The following is a 17,703-nucleotide window of genomic DNA, read 5'->3' as shown; positions in this document are numbered from 1 at the left end:
TAACCGAACATCGGAGTTGTATTTCCACAGGAAAAATCCTTGCCCCAATGGTAGCCCACTGCCTTGAATAGCGTCATACTTTTCAACAACTACGATGGCAGTGCTGGAAGTGGTTTCAGAGAATGTACGAGGAGGTGATCCTAATTTTTTATTAAATTTAAGAGAGCAACAGTGGATCTTTCGCATGCATACGGTCACACCACTAGGACTTAATGCTATGATTGAATGGTATTCACTTTAACACCAGAAGTGACGTAAGTTGTACGTGAGGGGGCTTTAAAAAGGAGGCGGGAAATTCAAAAACCGGAAAAGATGCACAAAAAACGCTGGGAGCCATGATGAGCCTGATATGAGTGAGTAGCTAATACACGTTTGACCTTAAGTATAGTATGTTTTAGTTTTGTTGTTAAAACATTATTTTGCGGCGTAGATTCTTGCCCTTGAGGAAGGACGACGCACGTCCGAAACCCTGTACAGTGTCGGGCACAGACACCGGAGAAGCGATGTGAGATTGGTCGCATTGCTACGGACCATCTGTGAGGAGAGTCTCGGGCTAATAACATGCAAAGAAATTACATCTAAGTTAAGATAAGTATCAACAAAAGACTGCAAGTTTTGTACTAATGAAGTTAACGTTTTAATACACGGAGCACTAGCACACGGAAAATATTATAAAAAATGGACTGACCAATGATTAAGCATAAGGCAGAGTGACAAAATGGTAAGAATTACCACACTATGACGCCTATTATGAAGGTCATATTACCATAGCGCTATCTAATACCTAACATTTGGAGCAGGGGATTTAACATATTTTGCAGAGATGTAACCATGCCAGAAATGAAATTCAAAGATGACGATTCAGAGGAAATGAAATAAATCTCAGTGAACCTGGAAGATGTACTAGGGCAAACTGACAAACTAAAGAGTAGCAAATCATCTGGACCAGATGGTATACAGAGTGCTGAAAGAACTGAGAAATGAAATTGCAGACCTGCTATTGGAAATTTGCAAACTATCAATAACATCATCTATAGTACTTGAAGACTGGAAGGTTGCTAATGTAACGCCAATTTTTTTTTTAAAAGGGATCAAGGGATGATCCAGGAAATTACAGACCAGTGAGTCTGATGTGTGTACCAGGCAAAATGGTAGAAACTATCATAAAGAACAAAACTGCTGAAAGGAAAATTGGTTCTTACCTGCTAATTTTCGTTCCTGTAGTACCACGGATCAGTGCAGACTCCTGGGTTTTGCCTCCCCTCCAGCAGATGGAGACAGAAAAGGTTTAACGGACTCCGTCCTATAACCTTGAGGTGCCACCTAGAGTCTGTCAGTTTTACACTGTACCCAAGCAGAAATCAAGGTTAACCAAAGAGTTTCCTATAAACAAACCCCAAAAAGCAGAGGGGATGAAAAACCTGTAACACAATTAAGGAAACATTCCAATTCTGAGAATATAGATAACAACCAGCCGAGCGGACTCTCAACCCATTATAGGTGGGACTCTGGACTGATCCGTGGTACTACAGGAATGAAAATTAGCAGGTAAGAACCAATTTTCCTTTCCCTGTACATACACGGATCAGTCCAGACTCATGGGATGTACCCAAGCTTCCCTAATAAGGGTGGGACTGAGAGAGTCCTGCTCGGAGCACACTAGCCCTGAATGATCCAGGCTCTGGGACCCAGACATCCAGTCGATAATGCTTGGCAAAGGTATGGGCAGACTTCCAAGTCACTGCCCTACAAATGTCTTGCGGCGACACCTGTTGACATTCTGCCCACGAGGCAGCTTGAGATCTAGTAGAATGAGCCTTAAGACCGACCGGGATCGGTCAACCTTGGACAAGGTACGCCGAAACAATAGCTTCCTTTAACCAGCATGCAATAGTGGTCCTGGAGGCCTTATGACCCTTCCTGGGCCCACTCCACAGGACAAACAGTTGATCCGATAGACGGAACCCATTCGTGACCTCTAGATATCATAACAGTGCCCTCTTGACATCCAACTTCCAGAGATCCTTATCTTCCTCCGTGAAGGAAGGGAGCTCCACTGACTGGTTCAAATGAAAGGACACCACTTTCGGTGAAAAAGAGGAAACTGTCCGCAAGGAAACCCCGGAATACGATATGCGAAGGAAGGGCTCCTGGCACGATAAGGCCTGCAGCTCCAAAACATGTAGCGCGGAGGAGATAGCCACCAGAAACACGATCTTCAACGTCAGGTCCTTCAGAGTCGCCCGCTTCAACGGCTCGAAAGGGGCATTACAAAGGGCGCACAGCACCAAATTTAGCTTCCAGGAAGGACAGGGTTTATGGATCGGAGGGCGCGGATGTTTAGATCCCTGCAGGAAGTGAACCACATCCGGATGAGACGCCAGGCTAACTCCCTGCACCTTCCCTTGAAAACAGCCAAGCGCCGACCCCTGCACTCTAAGGAAATTAAAGGCCAATCCTTTCACCAAGCCCACCTGCAAGAAAGCCAGAACATTCTATCGAAGCCCTGGACAGTTCCACCGCTTGATCCACACACCAAGACTCAAAGACTCCCCAGACGCGAACATACGCCATGGACGTGGAAGTCTTCCGGGAACGTAAGAGTGTGGCAATCATGGCCTCTGAATAACCCTTATTCCTTAACCTCTGCCTTTCAAAAGCCATGCTGCTAGACAAAAGCGATTGGCCTCTTTGAAACAAACGGGCCCTTGGCACAGGAGATTCGAAGGACGAAACCTCAGTGGACCGTCTATCTTGAGGTTCAGAAGGTCCGCAAACTAGGGGCGCCTCAGCCACTCCAGTGCTACTAGTATCACCGTGCCCGGATGAGCTTCGATGAGGTGAAGAACCTTGCCGACCAATGGCTACGGTGGAAAGATGTACAACAGAACATCCTTTGGCCAGGGAAGAACCAGAACGTCTACCCCTTCTGCCCCTGGCTCCCAACGCCAACTGAAGAAATCGAGGTGCCTTCGCATTGCGAAAGGTCGCCATCAAGTCCATGACGAGAGTGGTCCAGCAGTTGCACAGCATGCAAAATGCTTCAGAGAGTTCCTACTCCCCCGAGTCCAACTGGTTGCAGCTGAGAAAGTTTACGATCTTGCAAATCCTTCAACACCATGGCTTTGTCACCGGAATGGTGGTCTTCTTCGACACTGCCGAAACCATGGCATCGACCTTGGGCACTTTAAACAGGTCAAGAGCATCCTCTGGGAGTGGATATAACTTATCCATAGCTCACCCGATCTTTAAGCCCAGGTCAGGCGTATCCCACTCGCGAAACAAGAGGTCCGTGACTGACATATGGAATGGGAAGGACCTTGCCGGTCCCCTAAGCCTAACACCACCGGATCGATAGCGCCAAACTGAGAGTCCTCAGGAGGAACCTCAATCCCTAATTCCTCCAGAATTGCCGGGATAAGGGGCCCCAATTCCTCCTTACGAAACAAGCGGACCACGGCTGGACGCGAGCAAAACAGAGGTACGATGGTGAAGGGGAGAAAGAACGCTGGGCCAGCCACCTTGTGGCAAAACAAACAAACAAACAAATAAATAAATAAATAAATAAATAAATAAAAACTTACTTCTAAAAAAAAAATTTTTTTTTCAAGACAGCAAGTGGCTTCGCTCTGGGGATGAGTGACCTGGGCTCCCCGGTATTACTCCCAGGCACAGGGTTCTCAATCCTCTGCTTTCTTGCCTCTTCTACCAAGGGGGTTGGTTCCACCAGGACCTGCCAACCCCCTGGGAGGCTAAAAGGTATCTTCTTCAGAAACTCTTCTCAGCCAAAAGAAAAATATGCTTCTTCTTTTTACTTTTTTTTTTTTAATTAAATTAAACCCAGTCTAACCAACACCTAACCAGACTCAGGCTTTTGCACCTCCACCATCTGCTAGAGACAGAGAAATACTGACAAACTCTAGGTGGCACCTCAGGGGTATAGGATGGAGTCTGTTAAAACCTCTGTCTGCATCTGCTGGAGGGGAGGCAAAACCCAGGAGTCTGGACTGATCCGGGTACATATAGATAAGCATAGTTTAATGGGACAAAGCCAACATGGATTTAGCCAAGGAAGTCTTGCCTCATAAATTTGCTACATTTTTTGAAGGCGTAAACAAACATGTGGATAAAGGTGAGCCAGTTGATATATTGTATCTGGATTTCCAGAACGCACTTGACAAAGTCCCTTATGAGAGACTTCATAGGAAATTAGAAAGTCATTGGATAGGTGGCAGTGTCATATTGTGGACTGCAAACTGGTTAAAAGATAGAAAATAGAGAGTAGAGCTAAATAGTAAATTTTCCCAATGGAAAAAGGTGAATAGTGAAGTGCTCCAGGGATCTGATCTGGGACCAATGCTTTCTTAATATATTTATAAATGGGAACAAGCGAGTTGATCAAATTTACTGATGACACAAAATTATTCAAAGTTGTCAAATCACAAGAGGATTATGAGAAATTACAAGAGGACATTGCAAAACTGGGTGATTGAGCATGCAAATGGAATTTAATGTAGAGAAGTGCAAGTGATGCACTTATGGAAGAGTAAGCCAAATTATAGCTACAAAATGCAAGGTTCTACATTAGGAGTCACCACTCAGGAAAAAGATCTAGGCGTCATCATTGATAATACAGAGTGGCCCATAGAAATGTAGCCTGCCTCCAATGCACTGGTATTTTCCATGGGCCACCCTGTACATTGAAATCTTCTGCTCAGTGTGCAGCAGCAGCCAAGAAAGCAAATAGAATGATAGGGATTATTAGGAATGGAACGGAGAATATCATAATGCATCTGTATTGCTCCATGGTGCAACCTCATCTTGAGTCTTGTGTGCAGTTCTGGTCACCACATCTCAAGAAAGATATAGCAGAATTAGAAAAGGTAAAGAGAAGGGCGACCAATATGATAAAGGGGATGGAACAGTTCCCCGACTTTTCAGCTTGGAAAAGAGATGGCTGAGGGGAGATATGACAGAGGTCTATAAAATGATGAGTGGAATGGAACGAGTAAACAGTAATCAGTTGTTTACTCTTTCAAAAAGTACAAAGAGTAGGAGACACACAACGAAGTTACTGAGTAATACATTTAAAACTAATAACAGCAATTATTTTTTTTACTCAGCGCATAATTAAGCTCTGGAATTCATTGCCAAAAGATATGGTGAAAGCTATAGCTGCGTTTAAAAAAAAGATTTGGCCAAGTTGGTGGAGGAAAAGTCCATTAACAATTATTAAGGTAGACGTGCAAAAATCCACTGCTTATTCTTGGGATAATCAGCTTGGAATCTATCTACCCCTTGGGAACCTGCCAGGTACTTGTGGCCTGGCTTGGCCACTGTTGGAAACAGGATACTGGGATTGATGGACCCTAGGTCTGACCCAGTATGGCAAGCCTTATGTTCAACTTGGAAGAGATCTGAAGTACGAACATGATTTTTTTCCTCACGTAACCAGACAGTCCTCAGTGTGAAAGAGGGGCGAGTTGGAGGGACACACTTTGATGCAACCGTTTCCAAACTTTAAAACACAGTCACTTAGTTGCCAAAAAGTGTTTCACACAGAAACTATTTGGGGTTTTTTTTTCAGTCAGCCCCATTCATACACTGCCAGCAATAGCCATGTCTTGAGTCCCTGATGGAATAAGGTGTGCTCGGCTGCACAGTTTTGTACGTACAACTTTACTCCACCAATGTGAGTAAAAGTGGGCACAAATCAGCACTCCTCCATGCAGCTCTCGTGTTAATCTATTATTCCCCAATGAAGAGAAGGTGGAGGCTTGACTTGTGTTTTATTAGCACTGAAAATGTAACTCCTGGTACGAGGTGCAGTAAAGTTGCTGAGGCTACCACTAATCTATGGAGCTGAACCTGGAGTTCATTGTGCTGAGGCCTGGTGCAAAGCAAGTGTTCATTTTTTGCCTTTAAAAATCAGTTCCATGGTAAATTGTGGGTGGAGATCAGTATACCACGCTATTTACCATGAACCTGGTAAGACCTCATTTACATTTGTTTAAATGCTAATTTCAGCATGTGGACCTTAATGTATGTGTGGGCTGGTGGTGAGGAGACCAGCTTCACGTGCATGTTAAGGCCTGATTGCACAGTACAATATTTTTGGCAAGTGCAAACAGGCCTTAATGTTCACCCGGTGAACACAAAAGGAATAGATGCCGTTATCTTTTCCAAGTACTTTATTGATGCAGAGACGTTCCAGATAAATTGCCCGACTCAGGCCGAGTTTCGCGGCTTTCTAGCCGCTGCCTCAGGGGCTACAAATGAACAATCAGCATTGAACAAATAAATATCTCACAACAAATATATTATTAAGATCTTATAAATATTAAAAAGAAATTTATATAAATCAATAAACATCCTTTTTAAACATTATGAAGATCTAAAATTAAAATGATAAATTTAATTAAAAAAGTTAAATAAGTGAACACAAAAATGAATACATAAATAAATAACAGTGACGTTAGACAATGACGTTAGACAATACTTTACCTTCAAAATTCAAATCATTAATAAAGTTTGATCCACTCAGATCAGATAATATGCCAACGATGATAAAACAACTAAAAGAGAAACAACCACCATTGCAACATGTGTCAATTTCATAAAAAACTTAATGAATAATTTCATGCAACAATTACTGTATATGCAAATCTAAAAATAAAATTCTTACAAAAGGCTAGAAAGCCGCGAAATTCGGCCTGAGTCGGGCAATTTATCTGGAACGTCTCTGCATCAATAAAGTACTTGGAAAAGATAACGGCATCTATTCCTTTTGTGTTCACCTGACGGTACCATAGATCGCCTACCTCTTTGTTTTCTTGGACCTTAATGTTCACCCTACAGTTTACTGCATAGGCCCAATGACCTCATCACGCTCTCCAGGATTAGGTTCGGATCACATTGCTTAAAATCAGTCCTTCAAATATAATCTTACTGGAGCATTGGAGATAAAAAAAAGATTCAAGCTGAAAATAGTAATGATCCCTGATCATGTGCGCACATAAAATCTTAAAGAAGGGAGAAAAAGCACTTCCAGTAGCATCACATCCTAGGACGGGCACGTAAATGGTGAACTCCACCAATTGCTTCAAACAAACACTAAAAATGTTTTCTTCCTTGAGGTTGAGGGGTACATATTATGTTCTGTTTTATATGGCTGTAATTCAAAATATCTTTGAATAAAACAAATTACAAAAAAAAATAAAAATGTTTTCTCCCTGACAAATCTAGCTGTTAGTAATTACTCACTTTGCTGATCGCATTACAGATGCTGTGAGTGTTCTGTATTGTCAGGGCTGCACATTCCCTCTTCCCTAAAGGAAGAGACCTCAATCTCATTATAGACACTGAGTGTTGTCAAGGCTGGACAGTCTCCTTTCCACCCACAAAGAGCGCACACTCCCATCCCTGAAAATGAGCACTGTGTATGTGTTGTGGAAGCTGCACCTACTCTCCCCTCTGTGCAGGAATGGACCAAATCCCCCATAAAATCACTAAGAGAACCCAATGTTCACAGCATGTTCAGAAACCAGGCAAGCTTAGAGAAAGAGTCTGCGCATCACTGAAACGACTCTCCCTTTGAACTTTTCAATCCATAAATTAAAAAAGGTCCGACTCATAAAGAACTGTGCAACATGGGGAAAAGAGGCAATATTTGGAAAGCTATGTATACCAAGGCTCATAGTATGGGGAATAAAGTCCCAGATCTAGAGGCAGTCATGGAAGAAGATGATTTAGATATAGTGGCTGCAGGGGATACACTAGGTTAAGTAGCAGTGTCAGTAAAGCTTTTCCTCTCTGTCTGCATCTGCTGGTAGGGAGGCAAAACCCAGGCGTCTGGACTGATCTGGGGTATGAACAGGATTAGCAAATATGGTAACATGGGGGGGGGGGGGGGGGAGATTAATGATATAAGGAAGTACAAAAGAGGCATTGTGAGACTCTAGGAATATGTAGAGACTGATAAGGAAAAAGCAAAATTGCTTAGCAAATATTTCTGTTCCGTGTTCACTGTGGAAGGGCCATGAGCAGGACCACATAAATCAAAAACAAATAAAGATTGGAAGTGAGGTAAACTCAATTGATTCTCAGAACAACATATTCATGAGAAGCTAATTAAACTTAAAGTAGATAAGGCGATGGGGCCAGATGGGATACATCTGAGGGTACTAAGAAATATCCTGGCAGCTACGCTTGCTGACCTTTTCAATGCTTCTTTAGAGTCTGGAGTAGTTCCGGCAGATTGGAGACAGACAGATGTGGTTCCTATTCATAAAAATGGAAATAAGGAGGAGGCTGAAAACTACAGGCCAATCAGTCAGACCTCTGTGGTGAGCAAAGTAATGGAATCGCTGCTAAAACAGAGGACGGTGCATTTCAGAATTCAATGGATTACAAGATCCAAGGGAGCATGGTTTTTACCAGAGGTAAATCTTGTCAAACAAATCTGTTCAGTTTCTTTGATTGGGTGACCAGAGAGTTGGATCGAGGGAGAGCGTTAGATGCAGTGTACTTGGATTTCAGCAGGAGCTCTGACACTGTTCCGCACAGAAGACTTCAAGAGATTGTCGGGAAAGCTTTGTCTTTATGCTGATGATACCAACATCTATAACAGAGTGGACAGCCAGGAAATTGTGGAAAACATGAGGAGGGATCTAGCCAAGCTTGAGGAATGATCAAAGGGCTGCCAGTTAAAATTATTGCTAAAAAATGCAGAGTCATGCATTGAGGGTGCAAAAACCCAAGGGAAAGGTACAGTATTGGAGGTGAAATTATTCTAAGTGCAAAGGAAGAGTACAATCTGGGGGTAATTGTATTTGATGATCTTAAGATGGCCAAACAGTTGGATAAAGAGATGGTAAAAAGCCAGAAAGATGCTTGCTGCATAGGGAGAGGAACAGTCAGCTTAAAAAGGGAGGTGATATTACCCCGGTATAGGTCCCTGGTTAGATCTCACTTGGAATACCTTGTATAATTCTGGAGACCGCACCTTCAAAAAGTTATAAAAGAAGATGGAGCTGTTCCAAGGGGTGGCTACTAAAATGGTCAGTGGACTTTATTCTAAAGCATATGTGCATAACTTAAAGATCTAAACATGAATACGCTAGAGGAAAGGCAAGACAGAGATTCAAATATCTCAAAGGTTTCCAGGAGGTGAGCGTTTTTTAATGGAAAGGAGGATCTAGAATGAGGACTCATGAGATGAGGTTGAAAGGGGGTAGACTCAGGAGTAAGGTTAGCAATATTTCTTTACAGAGAGGGTGGTGGATGCGTGGAACAGCCTCCCAGTGGAGGTGGAAGAGACAAAAAACAGTATCTGAATTGAAGAAAGCATGGGATAAATACAGGGGATCTCTAAGGAAGTGATGAGAATTATAATGCTAAATTAATTGGATGGATGGGCAGACTGGATGGGCCATACGGTTTTTTCCTACTGTTATGTTTCTATTGTCTCTGCAGCCATTTTGGATTTACGGAGGTGGTGTGGTTTACTTTATAGTGTAAGCACACTTTCTTCACCATGCTGCTTGGGCTCCTGTCATTAGAGGAGAGAACAAGAACTCACCAGTTCTTGCAGGCCTTTTGTTTTTTCTTGCTTCCTTCTCCACACACATCAGCTCGTAGAGAAGAAGGATTTGGCTTTTTCAAGTCCTCTGAATCCAACAGTTCATCTGAGTCTACAAGATCCTGGAAGGAGAGGCAGAAAATCACCACTGGCTTCACTGACACCTCAGTATCATGGGTATCAGAAGCAAGAGCCATTAAAAAAAAAAAAAAAAAAAACCAAACAAACTTACCACATCCTCATCATCCATATCAGTTGCTGAGAGCATCCAGAGCTGTGCAGCAGCAGAGTCCACATGGGGCTTCACTAGGGTCAGAACACAAGAGAAGTAGCAGAGGTTAGTGATCAAATTCTACAGCTATCATTCATAATGAAGCATTATGCAAACCACACACCGGACTGTAACTGGGAGCTAGGACGTTATTGTGACTAACGACACTAGTTACTCATGACTCAATGTGCAGACAATGCAACAAGATGGGAAGTGTGTGAATGAATTGTCCTCCAAACATGCTATCTAGGGAGATAATTAGGGGGCTGAAACATTGGCTATTCCAGCAAGCCTTCAGGAATAGAATTTCTTAGCATGATGGGGCCCCCCCAATAAATTCAGGTAAGAAGAAGCAATACTCCTTGAAGCACTTATGCAAGGTTAGGCTCCGGTCACATGTCTTGCGTGGCTTTATTTTTAATGTTAGGAAATGCATTGTGTTACATGTATTGTTTTAATTTGATTATGTATGATATGGAGTGGTGGCCGAAAAAATAAACAAACAAAAATGATCAAAGCCATGGTACACAAAGCCAGAATATTCCAGAAACAAAAGCAAGCACCTTTGGACATCATTCTATAAATGTAGCATGGGTACAATATTCAAAAAAGTTTACTCCTGAAAGTACATGGTAAAGCTGATGTGCATGTAAATGACACTGCCCCCCCCCCCCCCCAAATAAACTCATTAAAAGTATTTTTAAGCACACAATAACACCGTAAAGCACGGTGTGCCCACGATAGCTGTGTTTTGGCAAGAAAGAGACTAACTCTGGAGAGAACAATGTCACTCCACTATTTATACCACTGTAAGAGGAGGCACTTAACTCTGAGTGGGGTTTGGGGAGGCAGATTTACATACACAGTAGGAAGTATAAACAACAAAGGTGACATCACTGACTATTTTCTGCTGTTTGAATCGATGAAAGGTATAAGAGGAGTTGATTTGTACAATGCACTCTCTACCAAGCTTCAAACAAGCTAAGTAGAGTGTGCAACAAGCTTCACAAGAATGGGAGCAGAGAGCAGGTTGGAAACTACAGGCTGCTTAGCCTCACCTCGGTGGTGGGAAAATTAATGGAGACTCTGCTGAAGGAAAGGATAGTGAACTATCTACAATCCAGAGGGTTGCTGGACCTGAGGCTGCATGGATTCACCAGGGGAAGATCCTGTCAGAGAAATCGGATTGATTTTTTTGATTGGTTGACTTGAGAATTGGTTTGAAAAAGAGCACTCAATGCGATCTACTTGGATTTCCACAAAGCTTTTGATACAGTCCCACATAGGCGGCTTGTGAATAAAATGAGAAGCTTGGGAGCGAGCGCCAAGGTGGTGGAGTGGACTACAAACTGGTTAACTGACAGGCGACAGCGTGCAAAGGTAAATGGAGCACACTCTAAAGACAGAACTGTGTTAAGGGAGTTCAATGTCTTTGTGAACGCCATTGTGGAAGGGACATAAGGTTAAATTTTTCTATTTGCAGCACTGTCTGAATTATCAAGAAGGCTACTCACCCTGTGAAAATGCTGAAAGCAGTAATTTTGATATGGGTTTGACAGTGATTGGTTTTGATTATTAATATTTCTACCCTTTACAAAAGGCTTGGGGGGTAACCTGCATGGAGTGGCAGTTACTTCCATAAACTTGTTGGGCAGACTGGCTGGACCATTTGGTCTTTTTCTGCCATCTATACTATGTTACTATATTCTGAGACCTGCCAAGAGGCACCCTGGGTTCACCCTCTGCTTGTATCTCAAAAGGGGCTTAGCCATTTTCTGAATAAAACCTGGAAGGGATCTTTTGGGATGCGAGGAGTAGGGGTGGGGGCACACCAGGTTCTTTTCCGCTGCAGCCCGAAGGACCCCGCATGGCTCAGACTGCTTGAAACCGCGAGCAAGCCTTTCTATTGCTTCCCTTGTGCTGCGAAAAAATTCCACTGGGGAGCTTCCCCACCCTCAACCGTGTTCTTTGTCTGCCTGGCCCTGAGCCCCCACAGCACCTACTTTAAGCATAGTGAGGCAGCTACTGAAGAACTCTATTTGCCTCTTCCTCACTGTGTCTTTTTTTTCAGCCACCACAGAAGAGAGAGTGGGAGGAGGCGAGGGGTGGGGAGAGGGAGGGGGAACAGATCAGAGCAGGAGAGCAGGAGGAAACCCACTCTCAGACCCAAACAAGATAACATTACTTGGCTTCTCAAGCGTCTCCCTTCTTTAAGAAGTTTAACTCTTCAATGTCACACAGGAAAACAGTTTTGTCTGTCTCCATCTGCTAGTAGGGGAAAAAACCCACTTATGGTTGGACTGGTGTAGCAGGACGAGAAGAAAAAGGGATATAATTGTGGATTACTGGACCTGATCTGATGTGGCTTCCGTTATATCGTGCCCAATTGTTTTTCTCTGATACTATGAATTCAATGTGGAGGAAGTGTGTAGTCCACTTTTATTGTGACTATCCACGTGTGAAATGTCCTTTTGTTTGAATTATTATCCTTGACATTTGTATTAGTGTGCAATTGTGCTTAAATATGAATAAAAGAAGTCCATACTGAGTAAGCCAGTGAGCAGGAAAGTTATCCGGATGAAGTTCCTCATATAAAACTTAAGTTCTGGTGAATATCAGACTAAACTGGATAAAGACATCTGGAAAGGTATTGGTCTGACCAGACTTACCCGACTAACTTTCAGTGCTGCCCAGACCAAGGGAAACCATCCCCTGAACGTACACAGAGCCGGAGTTCATTTTTACCCAGGTAACTTCTGTGTGCAATGAGTTGCCTGGACAAAATTTAGCCAGAGATTTGTTAGACTAATTCCAAAAGTTAACCAAAGAAACCTAGTCCTGAGGGAATTCTGCATTACTGCAAAGCACAGAATTCCCCTTCTGCGCAGAATTCAGCAGTCCCGGCATGCCGTGAGTGGAGGCCGTCCCACTCGCGGCGAAGATGGATCAGGCCCCAGTGAGAGTGAGTGTGCGTAAGACTGTGAGCCTGGGGGGTAAGAGCATGTGTGAGGGTGCCAGAGAGAGGAAGCCTATGTGAGGAGATTTTGAAGGTGTGTGTATATGTGTGAAATTGGGTGCTGGTGTGAAATTGGGATTGTGTGTGTGTGTGAGAGAGAGGGAGCCTATGTGTAGGGGGGCATGAGCAAGAGAGGGAGTCCATGTGCAGGGGTGTAAGAGAAAGACATAGGTAGTCTGTGTGAGGGTGTATGTGTGAGAGAGAAACTGAGCCTGAGTTGGGGTGTGTGCAAGAAAAGAGGGACCCTGTATGAGGGTGTGTGCTCGCATGAGAGAGAGAGGGGGGAGTCTATATGAAGGTGTGTGTATGCACTAGAGAGAGGGAGCCTGTGTGTGAGAGACAGAGGGAGCCTGGTGTGAGGGGCAGTACTGAGAGAGGGTCAAACTCTGGGAGTGGAGAGAGAGAGTGGAAGGGATTGAGCCTATAAGGGGAGGGGAGAGAGAGTGGCATGTGGAGGAGTTGGGGCCTGAAAGGGCAAAGTGAATGGAGACTGGCCAGGGGAATAGGGAAAGAGGATGGAAGAGAAACTTTTACAGTGAACTTCTAGGGAAATTCTGCTCAAAATATTTAAAACTCTGCATCTTTAAGTATTAACTTTTTCCTGTATTACATTTTAAATTAAATTATTTAAAGACTCTCATGTATATTGTGTTATTTTGACCAATATAAAGTAGACAGAATTCTAAATGTTTTTGTGAATTCCCCCAGGAGTAGAAACCCTTTGAGCATCAATCTCTGTGTGTTTAAATCCCTTTCGTTGCCAAAAAAAAGAAAAATTTGTGATTGGTGTATAAGAGGACGCAACCAGAAACTAGAGGGAAAGAATATAAGAGGATCACCCCAACTGGGTCAGGAAGGTATTTGTTCATCACTGAAGGGTTGTTAGAGCATAAGAAGGAAGTAGAACTCAGTGGACCTTTATTTTATTTATTTAAAGTATTTTATATACAGTTTTAACAAACGGTTTACAATAACAGTCTTCTTTCAATCTAAATGACTATGTAACCCTTACCTGCTGGAGTCAACTTCTTGGCAAATGAAAGTCTAAGCTGTGCTGAGGAGCCTACTTCAAAGTTGGGTTTCTTGCCTGTTATCTCAAGTAGGACCAGGTCATTGTCTTGGTAACCAAGCTGCCGCTGAACAGCCTGCATCTCCTGCAGCGTCAGAGGCTGCTTTTGCACCTGAAACAAAAAGGCAGGACCAAGGGTTAACCAAGGCCTGGATACTAAGAGGCACAGTCACACCAGATAAGTCAAGACCACAAGACTCTGAGATCACAGGATGCCCTGAACAAGATAACAGGAATGGTTAAAGAGGTGAACGTTAACCCAAAAATGAGAGATTTATAATTGTACCACAGGATAGTAGACTATGCACTAGATGGTTTTCAGCAAGCATTGATTTAAAAAAAAAAAAAAAAAAAAAAGAGAAGACAGATAAACACAGATTTTGTAGCATGCAGCTGGAAACTCTCCCATCTTGGGCAACATGTTGATGCAAGAAGCATGGCTTATTCACTGGAAACTATAAACAAAATAATATTGCGGTGCCAACGAACTACTGGGATCATGACCTTGACATAATTGCAGAGAATGAAGTTGGGATTATATGGGACATTCTCATAGCAACACATAAAAGTGATTTATGCCAGAAAACCAGAGTGGTAAAGGAGAAAAATACAAGAATGGCACTGCTCCTAGAAGTGTCACTACCAAGTGACTATTTCTGTACTACGTTTGGACAGACATTAACTACCAAGGGATGCAACCAGAGACTAGGAAAATATGTTAGAAAGATACAGAAATAGTCCTAATTGTCAGGTGGCACTGGCCTATTTAAAAACGAACTTCAAAGAATGCATTGCTATGTTGCATGTACATATTATACCTTATGAGTGCCAGAAGAAGCGGTCTGACACGAAGAAAGTATTAACACTGGAAGTAAAGCTGAGAGGCTGAGACCGTAACCAGCATACCCTGGTTTAAGTGTGAGATTCATTCCTGCCATGGTTTGTACAAAACAAACCCATTTGGAGATACTAACTGCTGCTTAGTGGGGCTCCATACTTCAACTAAATCCAGAAGCTTTTTACTGCAATTGTATCATCTTTAAAGTTTGAATGGAGAGCACAGATGCCAATATATCAAAGGGTATCAGAGGAATTAAAAAAAAAATATCAAAGTCTCAAGCCTTGGAGTTGACAAATGAGGAAGAAGAGGGGCCTCGGCTGGCAATGCAGTGGTGGCAGACAAAACAGCTGGAGGGCAGAGATTAACAGAATAAGAGATAACTGAGGAATTGGTAAAAGAAATATTACTGGAAGTTGGAGAAGCAACAAAGTACTGGATGTGAATGTAGAACAGAGGACATGTAGGATACAGTCAATGGTCTAAAAGAAAACTGGACGGGGTAAATCTTCTACGGTGAGAGAAATAACTTTAGACTCTCACAATATCACCCCCTCCCTCCCCCCCAGTCACACACACCCTCTGCTCAGACACATCTGAGATTTGTCAGTATGTGTGCATAGCCCACTCTTCCTCAATTGTTTTTCAAAAGTTTGAGTTTACATCAGAATGATGTGCGATAGCTGAGAAAAGCTTCAGTTTCGCGCTGGGCCAAGCTGCCGGCTTTTGGCATGGAGCAACTTGCCAACATGCTGCAGCATCTAACTGCCTCCCATAAGCACCACAAACCTAAGACAATACAGACCTCATTTTGTTCTCTACGCTTTCATTGTACACGGCCCTCAAATGTTTTTTTTTCTGTTAAAGGTGGTAATTGAGATTTTTAAGATTAGACGAAAGATTAAAATGGATAGAATAGAGTATAAAGTCCTCACTATCCTACACAAGACAATTCACAAAGCTGACTTCACTGCCCTGGACAATATTATAAATCTACATAAATCATCACGTACCACAAGATCAACATATAAAATTCAGCTGGATGTCCCCTCACTACCACAAGCCAAGCTATCCTCCACTAGAAATAGAGCCATCTCTATCGTCGGCCCAAAATTATGGAACTCACTACCTCAACACCTCAATTTGCAAGTAAACTCTAAATCTTTTAAAAAAGAACTCAAAAATTGGCTACTCTCAGAGTCATACAATGACTGCTCACCCATTGACAGCAGAACTTAAACCTTTTATCATGTCCACTTCTCATTCCTTTTCTTGCTGCAACCCCCTCCTTCTAACTTGCCCCAATTCGCAGAAACCTTTTTCTCAATTACGATATCAACTGTCTACTTCAAGATATGCATACATTCATATCTAATGTTCATTGTATTTATTGAATTTTATTAAGTTATTGTTTTTTTGATTCAATCTCTGTCATACTGTTATGAATTTAAATGTAACTGGTTGTTATTATGTAAACTGGAGTGAAGGCAATGTCAGCTATACCCCGGTATATAAACAAATGCTAAATAAATAAATAAATAAAATGGTGCCTTTCAAGCTGCTCTCCCCGTCTCCTCCCCCCCATACCATCCTTATCCCATGGTGGCAACATGCTGAAGTTTAAAAGCCATACTGAAGCATAGCATAAGTACAGGAGCGGCCTAGTGGCTGGAGCAGCAGGCTGAGAACTAGGACGAAAGGATTCAAATCTCACCCACGCTCCTTGTGACCTTCAGCAAGTCACCTCGCAAAACTTAGGGGGTCATTTACTGAGCTGCAGTATTTTTCCCAGAGATTCAAAATTGCACAGGATTTACCAAGTTTCAGTACAGAGTACCACAACTTAGTAAACCTTGCGATACTTTTATTTGGTGGTAAAATGCTGCCAGGAAATATGTAGTGGGGTTAGGAGCTCCCACAAATTCCATGCAATGGCAGCCCTACGACTCGGGGCCGCCATCTTGTTAAAGGGCTCGAGATGCCCAAATTCCCACCCCCAAAGTGTGAAAAATCCCCCAGGGGTCTACTGAGACTCCTCTGTCACACCCCCTTCAGAGGCAGCCCCAATGCAAGAATTTGGGGGGGGGAAAAAAAAAGCCATGAGAACATGCAGTGCAGACCCCACTCCTCTCAACCCCGCTCTGTCGTCAAAATTCCTGCCCCCACCCTCTCGGCTTCCAGATCTCCCTCTCCATCCTAGCTCTCCCCTGAGGTCATACCTGTCAAATCCCGGTGACTTACTGAGGCCTTGAATGGCCCCTAGGCTTTGGGCCCTAAGCTGTCGCTTAAAAAAAAAATAAATGGCGCTGACCAGCTGGTTGTCAACTTATGTCTCTATCATGTGATGAAGGTATAAGCTGAAAACCGGACAGCTGGCACACGCCATTTTTTCAGGGTACAATGCAGGGCCCAGAGCCTAGGGGGTGCTCAGTGTCCCACTAAGCCACCAGTTTGGTACTTATAACCTTGGGGAGAGGGCAGGGCAGGGGAATTTTGATGGAAGCAGAGTTGAGAATTTGATGGAGAATTTTGATGGAGGCAGAGTTGAGAAGGGGCCTGTGTTGCACTCTTTTTTTTTTTTTTTTCTTTCACAGGTGCCACCACTAGGGGTGGCAGGGAGTGAGATCTCACGAGACCCTCAGGGATTGTTTTTCCCACATTTTGTGGGGGTGGAGTGCAGAGAGGAAGACTTTGGGTTACTGCTCTGGGAGCTTCAGGGTGCACATTAGTATCCCAATGCTCCTGGGAAAGTTAGCTATTAACTCCTCACTTATAGCTTTCATAAAAACAATGCGGTTTGTGATTTTTTTGGGCAAGCCATGTTATATTAACATAAAATTGCCTAATAATGAGCTGCATGTGCATGCAAAGCAACTCATCATTCCAGTGACATCGTAGTGAAATACCACATAGTACTGCTGCATTAAGT

General features: G+C 43.1%; 1 protein-coding gene across 1 annotated transcript in view; it reads right to left on the bottom strand.

Moving 5' to 3' along the window:
• CIAPIN1 (cytokine induced apoptosis inhibitor 1) overlaps positions 1-17,703 on the bottom strand; it is a 60,673-nt gene that overhangs the window by 12,792 nt on the left and 30,178 nt on the right. Inside the window, exons 5-7 of the mRNA XM_029608938.1 lie at positions 13,880-14,048; positions 9,813-9,886; positions 9,581-9,702 (exon numbers count right to left, since the gene is read on the bottom strand). Of these exons, the coding sequence (XP_029464798.1) occupies positions 9,581-9,702; positions 9,813-9,886; positions 13,880-14,048 (365 nt within the window). The remainder of the gene's footprint in view (positions 1-9,580; positions 9,703-9,812; positions 9,887-13,879; positions 14,049-17,703) is intronic.

This window comes from Rhinatrema bivittatum, chromosome 7 (genome assembly GCF_901001135.1).
Source record: "Rhinatrema bivittatum chromosome 7, aRhiBiv1.1, whole genome shotgun sequence".
NCBI lineage: Eukaryota > Metazoa > Chordata > Amphibia > Gymnophiona > Rhinatrematidae > Rhinatrema > Rhinatrema bivittatum.
This window is presented reverse-complemented; position numbering and strand designations above follow the sequence as displayed.